Source organism: Mytilus trossulus, chromosome 1, assembly GCF_036588685.1.
Source record: "Mytilus trossulus isolate FHL-02 chromosome 1, PNRI_Mtr1.1.1.hap1, whole genome shotgun sequence".
Classification (NCBI taxonomy): Eukaryota; Metazoa; Mollusca; class Bivalvia; order Mytilida; family Mytilidae; genus Mytilus; species Mytilus trossulus.
In genome coordinates this window covers 3,767,893-3,788,591 of record NC_086373.1, presented here as the reverse complement: position 1 = coordinate 3,788,591, position 20,699 = coordinate 3,767,893, and the positions used below count along the sequence as shown (strand labels likewise).

At 30.8% G+C, this 20,699-nt stretch overlaps 1 protein-coding gene across 2 annotated transcripts in view; it reads right to left on the bottom strand.

Moving 5' to 3' along the window:
• Window positions 1-344: 344 nt before the first annotated feature.
• LOC134712531 (uncharacterized) overlaps window positions 345-20,699 on the bottom strand; it is a 35,769-nt gene continuing 15,414 nt past the window's right edge. Inside the window, exons 16-27 of one of the 2 annotated variants that reach the window (XM_063574182.1) lie at window positions 14,389-14,700; window positions 14,093-14,159; window positions 13,278-13,519; window positions 9,151-9,205; window positions 8,090-8,307; window positions 7,513-7,609; window positions 6,779-7,017; window positions 6,387-6,453; window positions 5,562-5,715; window positions 5,148-5,236; window positions 4,201-4,241; window positions 2,193-2,389 (exon numbers count right to left, since the gene is read on the bottom strand). In XM_063574182.1, the coding sequence (XP_063430252.1) occupies window positions 2,367-2,389; window positions 4,201-4,241; window positions 5,148-5,236; window positions 5,562-5,715; window positions 6,387-6,453; window positions 6,779-7,017; window positions 7,513-7,609; window positions 8,090-8,307; window positions 9,151-9,205; window positions 13,278-13,519; window positions 14,093-14,159; window positions 14,389-14,700 (1,604 nt within the window). In that variant the 3' untranslated portion in view covers window positions 2,193-2,366. Of the gene's footprint in view, window positions 2,390-4,200; window positions 4,242-5,147; window positions 5,237-5,561; window positions 5,716-6,386; window positions 6,454-6,778; window positions 7,018-7,512; window positions 7,610-8,089; window positions 8,308-9,150; window positions 9,206-13,277; window positions 13,520-14,092; window positions 14,160-14,388; window positions 14,701-20,699 lie in introns of both variants that reach the window. The other variant, XM_063574173.1, reaches the window with a different exon arrangement.

Sequence of the window (20,699 nt, the reverse complement as noted above, 5' to 3'; positions counted from 1 at the left end):
ATGGTTTGACACTTATAATTTTTGGGATCCTTCATAGCTTGCTGTTCTTTGTGAGCCAAGGCTTTGACCTATAATGATTTACTTTTACTTATAGTGACTTGGATGGAGAGTTGTTTCATTGGCTCTCATATCACATCTTCTTCAAAAATCTATGAACATATATTTCTTCCTCAATTCATGGAAATTGGTACTCACAAAAATAAATGAATCTGCAGATTATCAAGGATTTATAGCTATCAACACCAAATTCTTCAAAGAAAATATATAAATGGTTTTGAGCAGGCAAATGAACATCCAGCTGGATTTAATAAGTTTGTGCAAATAATAAACTTGGAAAAAAGACATACAAAAAATAAGTATTTATTAGTACTACACATATATTTGTATAAAAATAATTTCAAATAAATACATTTATATACAGTATGTATATGTGGACAACTTTTTATTTTTTACTAAATCTAGTGATTTTTCTAAATAAATCATTAGTATTTTAGTTAGGTTTGCTTTATTTATATATAACTGTTTTTAAGCATTCCTTTCAAAGTATTTAGTACTCGTACAAATTAAAAATTTACAACGTTTTATCTCTCTCCTGTTCACTTCAGATCTTTAAAGCATAAAAAACATTTTGATTTTTTATCTTATCAGTTTCTTTTTGATTTGGAAAAAAAACCGTAGGCAAATCATATAATTCAGAAAATTATAAATAAAAAGAATTAACAAAATGACATTTGTCATATAAAACAGAATGGAGAAAAACATGTAAAAAATATCACCCTGTTTAAAAAATAAAAAGAATAATATCACATATCAGTACATTTATATCGTGTCTCAAGTTTTGAAACAATATTCCGTAAGGTGTACAAATCTTGACTTTTCAATACATGTATTTAGGAAGATTGTACTCATATGTTACCCCACCAAACCACTGTAAAGCCCTTAAGGACAAACTTTAAATGTTAAAATTGTCAAACAGGATTTTGTGGCAGAGGCGGATTTAGGGAGGGGGGGGGCCCAGGCCCCCCCTTTTTGGGAAAAAATTTGGTTGCTTAAATAGGGAATCACTGAAGCGTGACCGGAGCGGGCCCCCTCTTAGGTTAGTTAGTGGGCCCCCACTTATGAAAATTTCTGGATCCGCCACTGTGTGGTCAATATTATTTCAAAATTTGACCTTATTCCTAAAGAGAAATGCCACATAGAGCATCAAACGTATTGCATCAATTCATAGAACAGTAAAAGTTTGTATTCAGAAAATTTTCCTGTCAAGATTCCTGAATAACTTCAAATCAATGAGGGTCATAATACTCATATATTTACATCATATCTATATATAGTATAAAAAAATAAAGCCAAAAGTGTATCAGCACTAATCAACCATTAGAGGTATTAAATATATCTTCCTACCACATAAGATCAAACAAGTGAAAAATAAAGATTGACAAAAAGCACTTGTCTTTTTTAGCATACCCCACAGTAAAACCTTAAATACTTATACTGCAGTTCTTCATCTGAAATACACAATGAATCCATTCTGCTCATAACTGAATATTTACTAAATAAAAGGTAAATGATGATAATGATATTGGTAACCGTATTGGTTGGACAAGTATATAAAGCAAAGCTCTAAAGATGATTCAGTTTTAGTTCAAGCTTTGGTTTAAATTGTACCTGTGTTTTCCGAGATTCTTTCTTTATTAATTGTCCATTGGCACATACTTTGGGACAGATGGACAGTCAAGAGCTGGACATTTGAAGAAAGTCTGATAAGCCAGTATGCTTAAAATAGTTGTGCATGTTTATGGCCATCTCAAAATAATACAATGATAAGAAAAAATATGATTCCATTTTACCGATCATTCATGATAGTTTTAACAGATATGTGAAACCATGCAACAACAATCATGTCTACTTCCAAATATAATGTCATATCTTTAAACAAACTCTCAATGTACTTAATGGGGTTTATATTATGATCAATGGTGGAGCTAAATGAGAAATGTCTATCGTTCACATGTTAAAATATCCATTACTATACAGAACTAAATGAGAAATGTCTATCTTTCACATGTTAAAATATCCATTACTATACAGAACTAAATGAGAAATGTCTATCGTTCACATGTTAATATTCCCATTACTATACAGAGCTAAATGAGAAATGTATATCCAATACATGTAAAATGTGTGAATTATTACAATGATGGAACTGAATGATAGATCTATATCCTTTACATATTGATATGTCTATTACAAAGAGACTTTTTGGAAATCATGTCCTTCATAGGCAGTATTATCATAAGCTGCTGGATCACTGAAATGTTCCTGATCATAAGAATTGTTTTTCTTCACATTGTGTTCTCTTTTCACTAAATCCTCTCTCTTTCTGTGTCTGAAATATAAGTAAAACAACATGGCACCTTATTATTATATTACGTATGCTTTGATCATGTAGTATTTTCTGATTTTAAAATTATTTCACATTTGATATCTATATAAAGGAATATAGTTGACAAGGATTTGAAAATATAGGCAAATCTCAAGAAAAGTACAAAATATCTCGTATAGAGTCACAAAACTAAATAATTGTTCCATAATTATTAAGTTTTCAAATTAATTGATTGTTTGGGATTGGCACCAATTTCAGCTCTTTTGGCCATTTTTATATTGGAAGACTGCAGATATGCATTTTCACTAATGTGAGCACATGTTTCTGCACATGGACATAAATATTTCTCTACCATTAAACTTAGATTATAGTGACTTTAATTTGTTAACTGAACAGTGTCATGCTTTCCAAATGCAGCATAACAAAGAAATGTCATTAATATGTATTACCACATTATAACAAATTTCACTAGAAGTATTCACACAGTGTATCTGTAAATGTTACATAGTTATATATGTGGAGGGGTGTTGCTGGGTAACAATTTCACACTTTTTACATATAATACAAAATCAAAGAATATATAAATAATTAAAAGTACCTTTAAATATATTAATTTATTTCAACGTGTAGGTATATATATATTTTTTTATTAAAGATTAATACAACCGATTTAGAACAATAAACTTTTATTACAATGAAGTTTAAAATAGCATTTAACTTATATCTTATAGTGTAAATTCTGCAGGACTTCTGTAAGAAAAACAATTCAAAGTTAACAAATAGTTTCACAATTTCTAGTAAACTAAACACAGATTCAATCCAGTGCAAAAAAAAAATATATTGAAAACTCAATTCCTGTATAAAATAGCAGCAAAATAAAATAGTTAACTGAACTCCCAGCAAAGTACTTCATGCAAAATTACCAAATTGTCATTGGACCAGTTATTAGATCTCTCTTTTTATCTTTACTGAATGTTATTGGAAACTTGAATGTATGTGTATTTAAATCATTTATGCATACCATCCTTGACTTCATTGAACAATGCAAATACAAAACTGATTTGTAGACACAGAACATGAGATGTTTTAGGACAAGGATAAAGGAGAGACCAACATTTTGCTTCATTGGTTCAATTACAAATATCTAGCAAATAATTAAAGTTTTTTATCACCTACAAAAATTTAACTTATAACTAGACGACTACATATATACAATGTAACAGAATTTTTTTACACTACACTTAGCATCTTAATTTTGTGAGACAGATAGATGTAACTAACTTCCTTTTTTGTATTTTGAAAAACGAATGACATTAAAATTGATAATTCCACATCGCAAGCAGAAAGAATAGCAGACATACAGGTAAGCAAAACTACAGGGAGCACATCTCAGTTACATTTCTTACAAAACTTAAATTCTACTGATTTAAAGAAGAAAACAAACCAACAAAAAATAATAAATGACTATATAGCTTCAAAAAATATGTCATGTTAACAATTAATATGTAATCATTTTGGTGATCACCATTCTGCTTGCAGAATATAATCCCTTTCAAATTATATCTTTTTAAAATATATGATAAAATTATTTTCAAGTTCTCAAAAGAAGATTTTCAACACTATGCTAAATTTGTTAAAAATTAAAAACAGATAAGTGATATAATGATGTGAATAAATACAATTTGGGAAACAACCTAAATACAATACAGTCATGCTTCGAGTAAAATTCATGCAACTACATGCTAAAATCATATGCTGATAAAATGCGCTACACATAAGATATCAAATATATTTCAATGATTAATGCTTTTTACTTGATATTTGTAACTTTTCAACTTCATATTTCTTTTCCAACCTACAAGAAAATGTAACCTTTTGATTCTTGTACAATGTAAAATCTAAGTTTTATTTCAGTACATGTATTAAAAGTACCTTTTGAATGCAGGTTTTAAATCCTAGAAAATTAAATTCTGACCAAATCCTTTTATATCATACAGTTGTTGTATTTAAATAACCCACTAATTTACAAATTATAATGATAAATCTTTACAATAAAAAAAGCACCTATAATATTTTTGAAAATCACTAGGTGCAATTTGCAAACTCTTAGTGCAAAATGATATCTAACTTAGCAATCCAGATATAGAATATATTATAATCAAGACATGATAACAAATCTGAAAACAAGTGCTTAAAAACATTGTGTTGTGAAATTATCATCACTGTGTTTCAATGGGGTACATTATTTGTTGTGTAAATCTTATTACAATTATAAAACAATGACAATCAAAAAGGCAGCACAGACAAAATTTCATCGTGAACGAAATGAAAGAACTTACTTTTGACTTGCAGACAGACTTGTGCTGTTTCAGAAATAATAAATCATTTGCTCAACTTCTTATAAGATTAAGCACATCAATGTCCTTAAAAAGTTGTAAATAAAATTTGACCTTTGAACATTTGTAAATCAATTAACATTAATAGCAAACTATTTTTTTCACCAGAAATTAGAAGGATGATAGGTAAAAGCTTGACATTCAGAGCTTCAATTCTGTTTTGAAATTATTCTAGTATATTTGCCATTGGTTCATTTATATAGAAGAATATACATACATATGTTCCACCATTTAAACACAGTGATTATGAGTGTTAACAGATAAAGCAGTGATTGCAAAAATGGGAAAAGGAGCATTACATATATATAGACCATCTTCAAACCTTCGCTTACTCAAAGGTATACACAACTTGATTAAATACTGACCTTCTCTTATGTATACAACAACAAATTATAGCAATAACTATGACGGCAGCCAATATTCCCAGTGCTATAGCTAATGGTAATGTCCATTTCTGTAAATAAATTTAAAAAATATTTTTAAGAGGCAATGCAATATCTCATCCTTCAGTCTAGCTGTACAGAAGACAATACAGTGTACCAAACATTATTTAGAACTACTAGAATTTATTTATTAACTGATCAAAGATGTGTATATAATTTAGAATCATTTCCATTTAAAATACATAGGATTGCAATTAAAGATGATTGACTGTAAAAAAAAATATTCATCTCTTGAAATCTAAAATCTATTTCAATTTCTGTGTACATTAGTTGAATGGATAATTGTTTTTTTTCTTTGTGGCTAAAGAGGGACACCCAATAGTGCCTATAATATACCTTATCTTCATCCTCATCTTTAGGTGCTCTAGAATGTAAAGTTTTCCCTGCTGTTGCTAGAGACTGTTGTAGATGTGCTGTAGACGGAGATTTTAAGTCTTCTACATCATCACTCTTACGTCCCACTCTATAGCTTACTTCTGACACAGGATTTCTACAATCAAATATAAATTACAGCATGAATACATTCTATCACAAGTTAAAGCTCTGATTTGTTGCCCAACTCTGACTATGCTTTTTGGTCATTTTTTGTTTGAAGCTCTTCATATTTTTAATAAGCTTTTGATAATCAAATATTTTGGCTTGAGCATCACTGAAGAGGCGTTAACCACTTTGTTATCAGAATTTGACATTTTAGAGTTTCGAAAGGAGTAGATCGTGTAAGGACTGATTTTGGCCTCAAATTTCAGGTTCATCCCAAAAATGAAAGTGGCCCCATTTGAGTTCATCCTCAACCTTTATCTAAGTTATGTATTATCATGAAATACAACTTACATTTCAATATTAAGGATGAACAGGAATGCGGCTACTTTTTTTTTACACGAAAACTGTGTAAAATTTAACTAAAATGTAGAATTGTGAAGATTTCAGTAATTTAGCATGACTAAATGGTGCTAGTACGCGATATATGTGCATTGTATAGTCAAAAACAGACCATATGTATGTAGCAGAATAATTCTACTGTCCAATAAATAACTAAAAGTTTACATTTTTAACAATTTTGTAAAACTGCTATATTTTGGGGCCAAAAAAGGGTCTTGCTGGACCTACTCCTTTAGAAAGCAAATAATGTGGTCATTTTCTCAGCAGTAAGCTATTCCTTACCCATCTTTGTCTTTAGCTTTATTGTTAATACCAGTCACAGTCACATCTAAGTCTGGTTTTGTCACATCTATAAAGAGAAAAGAAGAATTTAGAGAAAACATTGATATTTATAACCTTAGAATAGGATATCTATAAAGAGAAGAGAAGAATTTAGAGAAAAACATTGATATTTATGTCCCTAGAATAGGATATCAATCTGCCTTTTAAAAAAATAATGTCTTATAAATATATAAAGTCTTAATTATGCCTATAAAAAGCTTGAGTAAACTTTTTGTAACAAAGCAAACAAGACAACCAAAGTTTTGCTCTACAGGCATTAGGAAATTATCTCTAAAGCCTTTAATTATTTGAAAACTCTATAGAACCAAAACAGTTTCCCTCATAAAATTTACCCGGATTTTCTTTGACAAATGCATCTTTGATGGCATCTACAATTTTTGGTTTATCTGCATCCTGTGTTTGACCATCCAGTTGTAGAGATCCTGCCAGTTTTGGTTTACATAGACAAGGTTCTGATCCTGCCTGTTTTAATGGTGCTTTAATGTCATTATTACTTGGTATATTCACAAATAATGGCTGGGGTTCTTCATCTTCAACTGCCACTGTATACTCCATAGGAGTAACTTCCTTTCTGTAAGGTTGGAAAAATATTATTTAGTTGTCAATTTTTAACATCAAATGCTTTAGACAGTAAATCATCATACTTTATAGGTGTCCAATCAAAAACAAGTTACTGGAATTCTGATTATGGTCAAGTAACAGTAAATGGACTATGTCTCAGAATTTGGTAAAGTTTGCATACAACAATGAACTATAGCTGAAAATAGAAAAAAAGTAATGCATTTGTCTCTTTTAGGCTCAAAAATATTAGTAATCAAATTTTTTTCAAAATCGGTGTATGATTGTATAGAAAGCACACACAATTAGCCGAAAATGTTCTTCAAGTTGTATTGGGATTTGAAATTTGAAATAAATAAAATTGAGAAAGGAAATGGTGAATATGTCAAAGTGACAACCACCCGACCATAGAGCAAACAATAGCCGAAAGCACATTTTTTATTATAACACACAGATGTAGAATCCTTTAAGACAAAGCATATCATCAAATATTCAATTAAATTTATACCCATTTCCATCCACCAGTTTATGAGATGTATGAGTATCTCTCTTCTGTCTCCTGGACTGTTGTTTTACTCTAACAGATAATGCTGTACTGCACAGTCCTGAAATATAAAAAGTTTGTAATTCAAAAAACTTCTCTTTCATGATAACTTTATGTCTCTTTAGACATTATTATCATAAAAGCCAAAGTTTCAAGAACTGATTTTTCCAATGAAGCTTAATTATAAAAGTAAAAGCAGATCGCGAATAGCAAAATTGATCAGCAGGTCAAAATCTACAAATCTTCACACAATCTCTAATATTCTGACGACCCTTTATAAGAGTTATCACCCTTTGATGATGATGTTTACCAATTTTGTATTGTCTTGACATTTGTCTATAGTAACCATTTATATGTCTTGCTTTTTTTATATTGGGTTGCTGTCTCCTTGACATAAATCTTTAACCATTCAATCATACTTTTATGCTATTAGAGTTGCTCTTAGAGTTGATGTTTTAATCTATGTTTACATTATAAGTCATTATGAAAAAAGTGCCTATCTTTATATAACTCTTATTGAAGACTTAAAATATTCACATACCTTTGTTGGCACCATTCCAGACTGTACTAATAGCAGTTCTAACTCGAGTCGAGTTGATAGTTTTAGAGTATACATAATGTTTCTTCAGACTAGTAGCACTACAGCCACATTGTGTCAGGTTAACATTTAGAGCAGTATATTTTGGAGGGTTAATGCCTTTTGATTCTGGGTCTGTATCATTGATACTAACTATATATCTCACTTTAGTCACTATATTCCTATAAAATAATACAGATTCCAAAATAAAAATAACCCATCCTGTTTGGTAATTATTTATCTTTAAAAGTGAAATGAAATAAGTTCTTTTAGATAAATGCATACTTTTTGTACTCAATGTTTACTTTAAATAGAAATATTTGTTCTTGCATAGATCTGTTAAACTTCTTTTACATCTGAACAATATTCATGCCATTAGGAATTTGCCATGCTTGAATAGATGATCATAGATGCTATACTAAATTTGCATATATCTCTTATTTATTAAAAAGAAGAATTTGAAATTGCAACTCCTACCCTCCCTCCAAAAAAGAAAGTTTCTCTGGTATTGGCTAATCTGATCAGGTGCTTGATCTTGATTCTCTCAATGGTTTCATTTAAATTACATGTAATATCATACATTTGTATTACAACAAAATAATTACATTAGATGCATTTTTCATTATAATGCTTTATTTTGATTGGCTTACTCTGAAATTCAAAACATTCATGATGACACACAATAACACAATAAAGTACAGAGGTAAATAAAAGGAAAACTTGACAGTAATTCAATGTAATTATAAGTATTGAATGCTTCTATTTGTAATTACATAGGGTTGTAAAAGAGTTGACCATGCATGCATTTGTATAATGAAGTGCTTCTGTGCTTCATACAAAATGTACTTTGGTTAAAGGTTTTTCCCTCCACTGAATTTACAAAAAGAAGCATTCAATTCTTAATTTAGAAAATTTGTCCCCTTCTGCACCAGTTATAAGTGTATTATTAAGCACTATCTAGTAAGAGATGATGAACTACTGATATTAATTAGAATCAAAGAAAAGACACGATTAAAATAACTTACCAACTGGCATCTACATATAGGATGGTATCAATAACTTTAATTACAACTGGTTTATCTGAAGAAGAAAAAGTAAATTAAAAACTGACAAAAAAAAACTTTTTTCAAGTTTCAAAAACAAAATAAACAGCTGCGCCATGAGCGCATGATACGCCCGACGTGTGTGGAAGTTTTGTGCAATAATCATAAATAGTTTCTGAGAAAGTTTTAAGCAATAACCATATATTGTTTTTGAGACACAACGGGACATGTGAAACCCCCAACCCCGTTTTTTTTTTTACAAAAAACTAAATATCATTAAAATAAAATTTTGAATCAAAACAAAAAAGTATACAGATCTTTAGATTAATATAACAAAGAAGTGTGTAAAGTTATAAGCAATAATCATAAATTATTTTTGAGATACGTCGCGACATGTAAAAAAAAAACCTCCCCTGTTTAACAAAATACTCAATAACTCAAAAATGAAATTTTTAATCATCACCAAAAAGTATACAGATCTTAAGATTAATATAACAAAGAAGTGTTTAAAGTTTAAAGCCATAATCATAAATTGTTTTTGAGATATGGTGCGACATGTAAAAAAAACAAAAAAACTTTTTTACAAATTACTCAAGAACTCAAAAATAAAATTTTGAATCATCACCAAAAGTATACAGATATTTAGATTATTATCACTAAGAAGTGTTTAAAGTTTTAAGCCATAATCAAGAATCGTTTTTGAGATACGGTGCGACATGTAAAAAAAATACACACCCCTGTTTTAGTTACAAAGTGCCGTAACTCAAAAAGTTTTAATTTTATTTTCACCAAAAAGTATACAGATCATTTGACCATCATAAGAAACAATTATGTTAAGTTTCATGAAATTTGGATAAGTCGATCTCAAGTTACGGTGCGACATGTTTACGCCGGACAGACGGACGGACAGACAGACAGACAGACAGACAGACGGACGGACGGACACCGGACATTTGTAAACCATAAAACGTCCTGTCAAAATTTTGACGGGGGTATAAAAATTCAAAATCAATCAACAGATGAGTATAAAGAACAAGTCAATCTGGTTAGTTGAATTTTAAATCTATTTTGACAGAAAATTAAATCAAATTCTGTTTCTAAGGCCGTGTTCACACCAAACGCCGTGTAGAGTAAACATGTTTACAATTAGTTTAGTGTAGTGTGCACTGGTTTCACATTACATTTGTTCACATCTATACACCTTGTTTAGCTACCTGTACATAAGATTTGTTCTCACTTGTAAACTATGTGTCATTTAAATGTTTATTACGTAGAACTGAATTCAAAATTTTGGGACAATTTTTCTAGCGGTAAGGGAACAACCATTTGACTTCAAAAGGGGGGTGGGGTGGGAATGAAAATATTCCGATCCCCAATTTGATAAAAAAAAAAAAGATCATACAGATGATAAAAGAAAAATTCTGAATCAAAGAGTTTCCCCATACATTATAGTGTTAAATATTGAAAAAAGAATTGTATTTGATCACCAGCATCGAAAACTAGAGGCTCTCAAGAGCCTGTGTCGCTCACCTGTTACTGTATTTACTGATGTCGGTCATCTTGGTTGGTAGGTGGGGTCATTAGACACTTTTTAAAAATAGATACCCTAGTAATGATTGTGGCATAGTTTGGTTAAATTTGGCCCATTGTTTTAGGAACGAAGATTTTTGTACAAGTTATAAAAATGACGAAAAAATGTTCAATATTGACTATAAAGGGCAATAACTCCTTAAGGGGTCCTCTAATAATTTGATCATGTTGACTTATTTGTAGATCTTACTTTGCTGAACATTATTGCTGTTGACAGTTTATCTCTATCTATAAAAGTATTCAAGATAATAACCAAAAACTGCAAAATTTCCTTAAAATTACCAATTTTAGGGCAGCAACCCAATAACGAGTTGTTGGATTCATCTGAAAATTTGTGAGGGGATAGATCTTATTCTGATGTACATTTAAATCTTTAAAGATTTGCCCTTAACGTCTTAGTTTCAAAGATATAAATCAAAAACTGCATTTTACAACTATGTTCTAATTTTAGTCATGTCGGCCATTTTGTTTGGAAGGCGGGGTCATCAGACACATTTTTTAAATTATATACCACAATGATAATTGTGGCCAAGTTTGGTTAAATTTAGCCTTGTAGTTTCAGAGAAGAAGATTTTTGTACATGTTACAAAATATAACGAAAAGTTGTTAAAAATTGACTATAAAGGGCAATAACTCCTTAAGGGGTTGACTGACAATTTTGGTCATGTTGACTTATTTGTAGGTCATACTTTGCTGAACATTATTGCTGTTTACAGTTTATCTCTATCTATAATAGTATTCAAGATAATAACCAAAAACTGCAAAATTTCCTTAAAATAACCAATTCAGGGGCAGCAACCCAACAACAGGTTGTCCGATTCGTCTGAAAATTTCAGGGCAGATAGATCTTGACCTGATGAACAATTTTACCCCATGTCAGATTTGCTCTAAATGTTTTGGTTTCAAAGATATAAGCCAAAATATACATTTTACCCCTATGTTCTATTTTTAGCCATGGCGGCCATCTTGGTTGGATGGCCAGGTCACCGGACACATTTTTTAAACTAGATACCCCAAGGATGATTGTGGCCAAGTTTGGTTAAATTTGGCCAAGTAGTTTCAGAGGAGAAGATTTTTGTAAAAGTTTACGGACGACGGACGACGGACGACGGACGACAGACGACGGACGCAGGACGACGGACGCCAAGTGATGAGAAAAGCTCACTTGACCTTTCAGGTCAGGTGAGCTAAAAAGGAATAAAAACGTACGCGCGAAAAAAAAATCTTACTCAGATAACCCTCCCCCTTTTTAAGTTAAGTGGTTACTACTTTATGAAAGCCATTGTTATAATTTGCAGTAGTTTGAATATACTAGAGATGTCTCGATTACGCACTAGAAAACGGTAGCTGCAGCAGCGTGCTTACAGCCGAAAAAAAGGATTGAGTTATTAGGGATCTCTAAATTTTTATCTTTTCTGTTTGTTTTAAATGGTATTTCTTCTCCAAGGAGTATTTGGTAAAAGAATAGGGTAACGTTTTTTTTAAATTTATTTTAAGTGTTATTTAACGGATCTGAGATACTAGACAAACATATCATTTACCCCACACTGTTTTTAGTCATGCATTTATTGATGCGTGAATTGTTGTTTGAGTAAAGACCAGTGGCAAATATTTCTGTGTACGTCAAGTCGATTCGGGAAGACCTTTTCAAATGAATTAGGCAGCAACTATTTACTTCATTTTTTAGGGAGGGAAAGGGGGGGGGGGGGGGGGGGGTAGAGGGGCGTGGGCTATTGATTTTTCCAGGACAAATTTTGGTGACAAGTTGAAATCAATTTTAGCATTATATATATATAGTGGCAGCTGAGGGTGAAACAAACAAATTTTTTTCAGGGCCAAAAACTGGAAACATTTGTTGTTTCCAAAACAAAATCCATAGCTCACCCCCCATCCCCTTGCCTTTATGTTTTTACTCAACTATAATAGCCCCACCCCCATGCCTTTATGTTTTATACTCAACTATAATAGCCCCACCCCCATGCCTTTATGTTTTATACTCAACTATAATAGCCCCCCCCCCCCCCCCCCCCCCCTTAGCTATACTAATAATTATCAAAAATATCAATTTTACTCAAAAATAGTTTCCTCCTTAAATATATACACGGTAAAACTAATGTCCTAAATGCCTAATTTTGTGTACACTTAACCTACACAAGGCCTACATTGACTATCGACTGTGTGTAGATAAAACATGATTTAAACTACATGTAAACATTGAGTTTTATCAATGGGAACGCAATTGTGTTTAGTTTACGTGTGAGTAAAACTAACACAACACCGAATTTAGTTCAATGTGAACACGGCCTAATACTTGCTTTCCTTGAATAAGGTTATCTTAAAGTGGAATAAATCTAGAATTTTAACATGTTATGAACAGTTTGTTCCATCTGCAGTATTTGCTGTTGGCCTCAAAACGGTCATTTCAAGTTTTAAAATCTGAAAAGTTATTGATATGACATTTTATTTTAAGCCTTGTTAATAACAAAGAATACAATTTCATAAATAATATCATAACTTACTTAGTGCAACAGCCATCCAATTATTTTCCAAAGCAGACAGCAGATGTTTTTCAGTTTTCTGGACCTTCCCCTTGAGGTATAAGACGTAAACCTTCCTCTGTGGGATACTTGTGGTATCTGTCTGTACCTTGGGGTCTAGCTGATTGTCCAGCTTATATTTCAGTGTGGCTAATGATGTCTCCCATAGTTTTCTAGTAGTGTTATTTATTTCTAGTTTAAAGTATAGCTTTGCAATCTTTACACTGAAATAAGACATACATAACAAAAAAAATTAGTTCAGAAATCAGTGCAATATTTTATCAATGCCAGATTACCATGACCATAAATAAAACTCACAATGTAATTGATTAATTTCTGCTCTGACAAAAACACAAAAATTTCAAAAACTCCAACCACACACTTTAATAGAAAAATGTCATTTGATATATAGCAGTTTGACAAACATGAATATTGACCATTGAGAAGCTTAATATTCCCTCAACAATTCAATGTGGTTAAAATATCAAGCTGATATTTATAGAGTTATCTCCCTGCAGTGTTATGTTCCACTGTTATCAAGTTTTAATGATGGAACTTTGTTTTATAAGTCAAATATAATTGTAAGAAAGTATTTCATTTATTTCTATGAAATTAACTGTATAGTGTTCAATGACATTATTTGTACACTCTTGTGCAGTCAAAGTCTATATAATTGATTACGCCAGGATTTTTTAGCCTTGACCTATATAACAGTCATAAGATATCAAAGAAAGCTATCAAATAAACACAAAAGAAAGAAAATCCATGTTTTTGTCAATTATAAATACATCTCTCACCTGGTGTTAGAAGAGGATACATAGTCCTTTTTCAGTAATACATGTGTTTTAATACTCTGTAATTGATCTGAAAACAAAAAGAATTAGAAATTTTTAATATTTTTTTATCATTATTTGTGAAAACTACCTTTTATTTGACAGAACATACAAATATTTTATGTACAAGATTTTGTTTTACAAAACTTCTCTTCTAGTTTATACAGGAAATGTCTGATTTACACAAAAATAAATTTATGTCAACTCTCACTATTTCAATGCAAAGCTTATGATAACAAAGATAAAATTCAAACAAGTACCTTTTGTTGTATTTGCAACAGCATGATTCAGCATATTCTCCACATTCTGATTATCAGCAACTGTCATTGTATTCTCATATCTGACACTGGCAGTAAACAATGTATTAATTCTATATTCTGCTGCAGAATATTGTTTCCCCTGAATTTTCAGCTTTTCTGCCTCTTTCCTCATTATTTTGGTATCTGGTTCCACCACCATGTCCGGATGTACTGTCCCTTCTCTTATATTCTGGGCACCATACAGGACAGAGGTCAAATGAATACCAAGGTCACCTACAGATTGTTCTATTGATATTACACGTACCAAGTATCCTGAAAGACATAAGTTATTTTATAAGATGTGTGGCTGTGTTTGTTGAATCAAATTTTCTAAACTTAACAGCTTCATCATGCATACTGTTTGAGGGCTAGTTATTGTCACACACAAATGACTGTCCCTGTATGTAAATACTGGCACTGTTTTTATTATCATACAAATATTTTTAAATTGGTTTCATCGATCCAATTGAGACACAGAATTGCTGATTTTAATGTTCTTTCACAACATCATGGGAAAATACATGTGTGTGGACATTGACATCATCACTTTTAAGTCCTAGGAATTAAGAAAACTTGATGTTTTTGATATTCAAATTCAAATTCAAAAATTCAAATATTTTATTGGACAAAGCACATATGATACAATGCGTATTCCAAGATATAAACACATTAAACATGACAATTTATGCAAATACAACATAGAGAAAACATTTGAAGTACCAATTATATATATAATATCACAGTATTACATAGTATTATACTTATGGTAGACCAACTGACATTAGATTATTATTACGAGCTTCAAAAGCTTGACTTAAATAACTACATATTTGTCTGGTGTTAACTAGATTTACTGGATTAAGTAAATAGATCGTTGATTGAATATCATCATCATTATTAAGGTTTTTGAAAATATCAAACTTCTCTCGAAGGTCTTTATATAGAGGACAATGTAAAAGAAAATGAACTTCATCTTCCACTTTATCTTTACAAAGTTTGCAGTATCTTTCACTTGCTAAAATTTTTGGTTTGCTATACCTCCCAGTTTCAATTGCAAGTGAATGTGCACTTATTCTAATTTTTGTAAGCAGTGACCTATCATATTTTTTAATATCAAATCTTAAGTAAGCTTTCAAGTCAAATGATGAGCACATTTTACTATAAAATCTTAGTTTACCTGTGTTATTAGATTTAATATTCTCAAGTTGACCCAAAATCTTGCATTTATAAAAGTTTTTCAGTGAGTCCTCAAACATATTATGTGATATTTGAAGTGAATCAAAGTTGATTAACTTTTTTAGTTTATGTAAGGACTGTACCCAGCAAGTGCTCTTTAGTGTATACAATTTTTTATCTTCAATGAATGCAGATTTTAATAGATCAAATTTTGGGTTGTTTCCAACTTCAATGTCAGTTAATCTAGCATAGTATTTAAACATTAGTTTATATGATATAAAACACACTGGATATAGCTCAAGTTCTGTACGTAAAGCTAAATTGGAAGCCTTACCATGAACACCAAGAACATTTTTCATAATCATATTCTGAACCTTTTCAAATGGTAGTTTATCAGCAGTGTCAAGATTTATATTAAAATCTGAGATCCAAATTTCAGATCCATAAGTCATAATTGGTGAAATTAATGAGTTGAAAAGTCTTACCCATTTTTCCACTGCAATACAATTAGAATATGGTAATTTTGATTTCAAGGCGAAATATGCCTTACGTGCTTTATCAGCAAGATTTTCAGCTGCTATATTAAGTTTACCTCTATTGTTGAAGACTATACCTAAGTATTTATATTCCGTAGCAGATTCTAATGGTTGGGGACCAAAATAAAAATAATGTTTATCTAATAAAGATCTATTTTTACTATTTGATAAAATCATAGTTTGTGTTTTCTTGGTGTTCACATTTAGGCCCCAATCAATACAAAAGGATTGTAAGGCATCCACACAGTGTTGCAAGCCATTAGGTGTTTCTGAAATTAAGATTAAATCATCTGCATAAAGAAGATGACTAAAGTTATTCTGATTTAAATTAACTGGATCAGACAAAACAGGGTTGAAATAGGAATCTATGTCATCGACAAAAATATTAAAAAGGGTGGGGCTAAGACTGTCCCCCTGTTTCACCCCTAAATTAGCATGGAATGATTCACTAATAAATCCATCTGTTTTACAACAATATAATGTATTACTATACATATGTTTTAACAAGTCATAAAATTTTCCACCTATTCCCTTTTTGAGCAATTTATGTAGTAATGCCTTTCTTACAACACTGTCGAATGCCTTTTTAAAGTCCACAAAACAAATGTAAAGATTTTTCTCACACTTATTTAGATATTTATTAATTAAAGTTTTCATTATGAATATATGGTCACTTGTTCTATATCCTTCACGAAAGCCACCCTGATTGGCACTCAACAAGTCTTTAGGCTCTATGAACACAGTTAATCTGTTTTGCAGTAATGAAGTAAATAATTTACCTAAACAGCTAGAGACACATATACCTCTATAGTTATTGCAGTCACTAGGATCACCTGATTTAAAAATTGAAGAAATATATGACAGATTCCATGATTTTGGAAATTTTCCACATTGAAGTATTTTATTAAAAAGTTTTACCATAACTAGTACCATGGATGAGGCACTACATTTAATAAACTCATTCAATATCAAATCAGGACCACCAGACTTACCAGATTTAAGTCTAGTGATACCCTTTTTAACTTCATTACAAGTAAATGGGTAATCCAGAGAGCAATGATTGTCCTTTGATGTCTCAAGATCATCAGGAAAATTAAGTTCTGAATCAGAGTTTAATAAGGATTTGTAATGTTCTACCCATTCCTGCTTTGATAATGGACTGGGTGCCTGTTGGTGGTTATTTTTTAGATCGTTAATAGATTTCCAAAAGGACTTAGAGTCTTTGTGTTCTAGGCTATTCAATTTACTAATAAATGTCCTATAAAACTCTGCTTTTAAGCTCTTTTTTTGTTTATTATAATGTTTTACACAATTAGAATATGTTTGGCGAAGGTTAGCATTATTTTTATCCTTTTGGAGTCTTTTACCAAGAGACCTTACTTCTTTCCTCAACAAAAGACAATCATTGGACATCCATGCTTTTTTGGGTTTAGCTCTTTTTCTCTTATTAGATGGACGAGAACTTTTCTTTTTTAATACTAAAGTTTGTGATGCTGCATTAACATAAATTTTATTAACTGATGAGACAAGAAAATCAATATCATCACAGTTTTCATCATCAATATTGTTCATTAGATCTAATATATCATTTACAGACTCTTTATGCAATAAAGCATCATGATAATTGTCTGACATGGAATGTTCCCATTGAAATTTACCAACATCAGAATGAGACTCAAGAGTTGTCTCTCTTTGAGTACATGATTTAAAGCATACAGATAATAAACAGTGGTCAGACAATTCCACTGGAGATCTAACAATAAAATGCTGTACACAATAGAATAAATTAGGTGTTGTTAACATATAATCAACTGTGCTTTGACCATTAGAATTATAAAAAGTAAAAAATCCTAAGGAATCGCCTAGAAATCTCCCATTAAGAAGTCTCAACTGTAAATCTTTACAAAGGGACACAAGAAGAGTGCCATGTATATTTTTTTCTCTATCCATTTGACGTCTTACTAAGGGAATATCAGGGGAGTAATTATTAGGGACAGGACAATCAATGAAATTTTCATTTTTATCATCATTTTGAATGTAGTCCTGCAGTCCTCCTGTTCGAGCATTAAAATCACCACAGATTAGAATTTCTCCCTGATGTTTAAACTGCATGATTTCATTTTGAAGCTGTGTAAATATTAATTCTGAATCATCTTTATTCAGATATGGTTTTATATAACAAAAACACAAATAAACTGTATAAGGTAGTCCAAGTATTTGCTTATCCAGCTTTAACCAAAGTGAAAATTTTGATCTTTTCATCTCTTTTACTCCCTTTCTGATATGCGGTTTGCAGTATACTGCTATACCACCTGATGCCCTTCCCTTTCTTTTGCGTTTAATAGGTTTTACAGTAAAAGGCATAGAAAAATCTGGGAGATTTCCAGGTGAGTCAGATACTAAAGTTTCAACAAAACCAACTATCTCAAAACTATTTACATAAGTAACAAAATCTACATCTTCAATTTTGTGACTATTTAAGCCATGAGTATTCCAAAAACCTATATTAAGCTTACTCATTTTTCAAAAAGATATATATATATATGTATGTGAGAATAAAACGGTTATCATATAATCAAAATTTGGATTGAATCAATCCGATAGACATGGTTGAACATCTTTGTTTACATGTCGATGTTATGTATACATACATTGTACATGTATGTGTAGAACAAAAAATTTTGTTTTTTTGTGGTTTTTTTTCTCTTCAGTTTTAAGAACTGAACTAATAATTTTAACTTAAATTGAAAATGAAATAACCCTAACATTAAAATTGAAAAAGAAATCAATCTAAATCCTGTAACTAGTCCAAACTGAGGGGGCTATATTTCTGTAAGAGAAAAAAAAAGGGGGGGCAAATTTAATTACAGTAAAATAAATTTAATATCAATTTTTGGATTTTTTAAATTTTTTTTCATCAGGAAGAATTTTTTTTGGTTAACATGGTTAACCATTAGCTACATTTTGTACATTAGTATTTCAAAAATAACATTTAAACATGAATACAAGCTGAAGTTGCTAGTTATCTTTAACTGAATTTGTGGGCCATACCTTTTACTTTTTTCAACCAAAAAAAGAAAAAAGGGGGGGGATTAAATTACATAAAAGTAATAAAAAGTCTTTATTTTCCCAAAAAGACTTAAAATATGATCATTCTAAATAATAAAATAAATTTATGAAAATGAATGTTTATAATAAGGCTACAGTACATTTACATTTTGAAAATAACAGTTTAATTAGCAAGTTGTAACAACTGTTGGACTAGCTTGTTGATTTCAAATTCTTTGTTCTTATTTCCATGATTACCAGTGAATTTTCCCTTTCCTGGGTTTGGTTTTGTCACTTTTGATTGTTGAAAAGATCTGTTTTTCGGTGGACAGAAGTAGTCCTCATATGGCTTAAGACCAATGTGTGGGTTAAGATGGGCCTTGATTATTCGCACTAAACTTTTCTTTCCAGAATTACTGAAGTGAATACCATCTGAGAACAGTGATGGATCTAGCGATGATACTAATTTGTTTTCAATGAATTCACACTTTTCATTTTGTGAGCAAAACCATTTCATTTCTGTATTAAAATCTGCACATTTAGAGTTGAAAGTCGCTTTGTTTACCCTTTTAAATGCAGGTAAAACATGTATGGTTGTATCCTCATTCTTTTCAAGAAATGCTGAAATAAAGTACTTTATGTCTGCAATACATGTACTAGTGGATTTCTTTTCCAAATCATTGTTTCCTACCCCTAAAACAAGATGTTTAGGGGAGCTGTGTGAGTCACAGTACTTTTTTGCTCCATTTATGGATTTTTCTCCTTTTCCCAATATAATTAGTTCTGCGTCTTTGTTTTTATAAATTCTTTTTGGATCTATCCCATTTCCATGGGAATCCATAACAAATCTAATTTCACAATGATGTTGATTAGAGATTGGAGCTTTAAGCTTTGTTTCTTCTTCGTCATTGCTTATGTTGTTATTATGGTCCGCAAGTAAGGAGAATGAATTTGAGGTTGATACCTGTGGGATAACTTCTTGTCTATTGTGTTCCATTAAGGATTGAATTTTCTCCTCCAACATTTTCAAATTTGATTTCAAGGTCATATTCTCTGATCGCAGAAATTGATTTTCAGAAATCAGTTGAGAACAATTGTTTTGAGAAAATTGTGATTCTGGTTGTTTCTCTTTTGGTTGTACCAATGTTGCATGTTCGCACTTATCTTGAAATTTTTCAAACTTGTTTTCAAATTCCAATACTTTCTCTTCTATTTCAGAGTATGTCTTTGTTTCTTGTTTTATTTCTGTTACCTTTAAGTTGACGTAGTCAACAATTTTGTTTTCTAAAACATTTAGCCTTTGTTCAAGAGCTGCTGATTGATTGTTTTCAAATTCAAATACTTTCTCTTCTATTTTAGGATATGTTATTTCTTGTTTTATTTCTATTAACTTTGAGTTTATGTAATCAAAAATTTTGTTTTCTAAGACTTCTAGCCTTTGTTCGACATCTGCTGGTTGATTGTCACTTTTTAATGTCAAGTCTAGTATCAATTGTTCACATTTACTGAGTT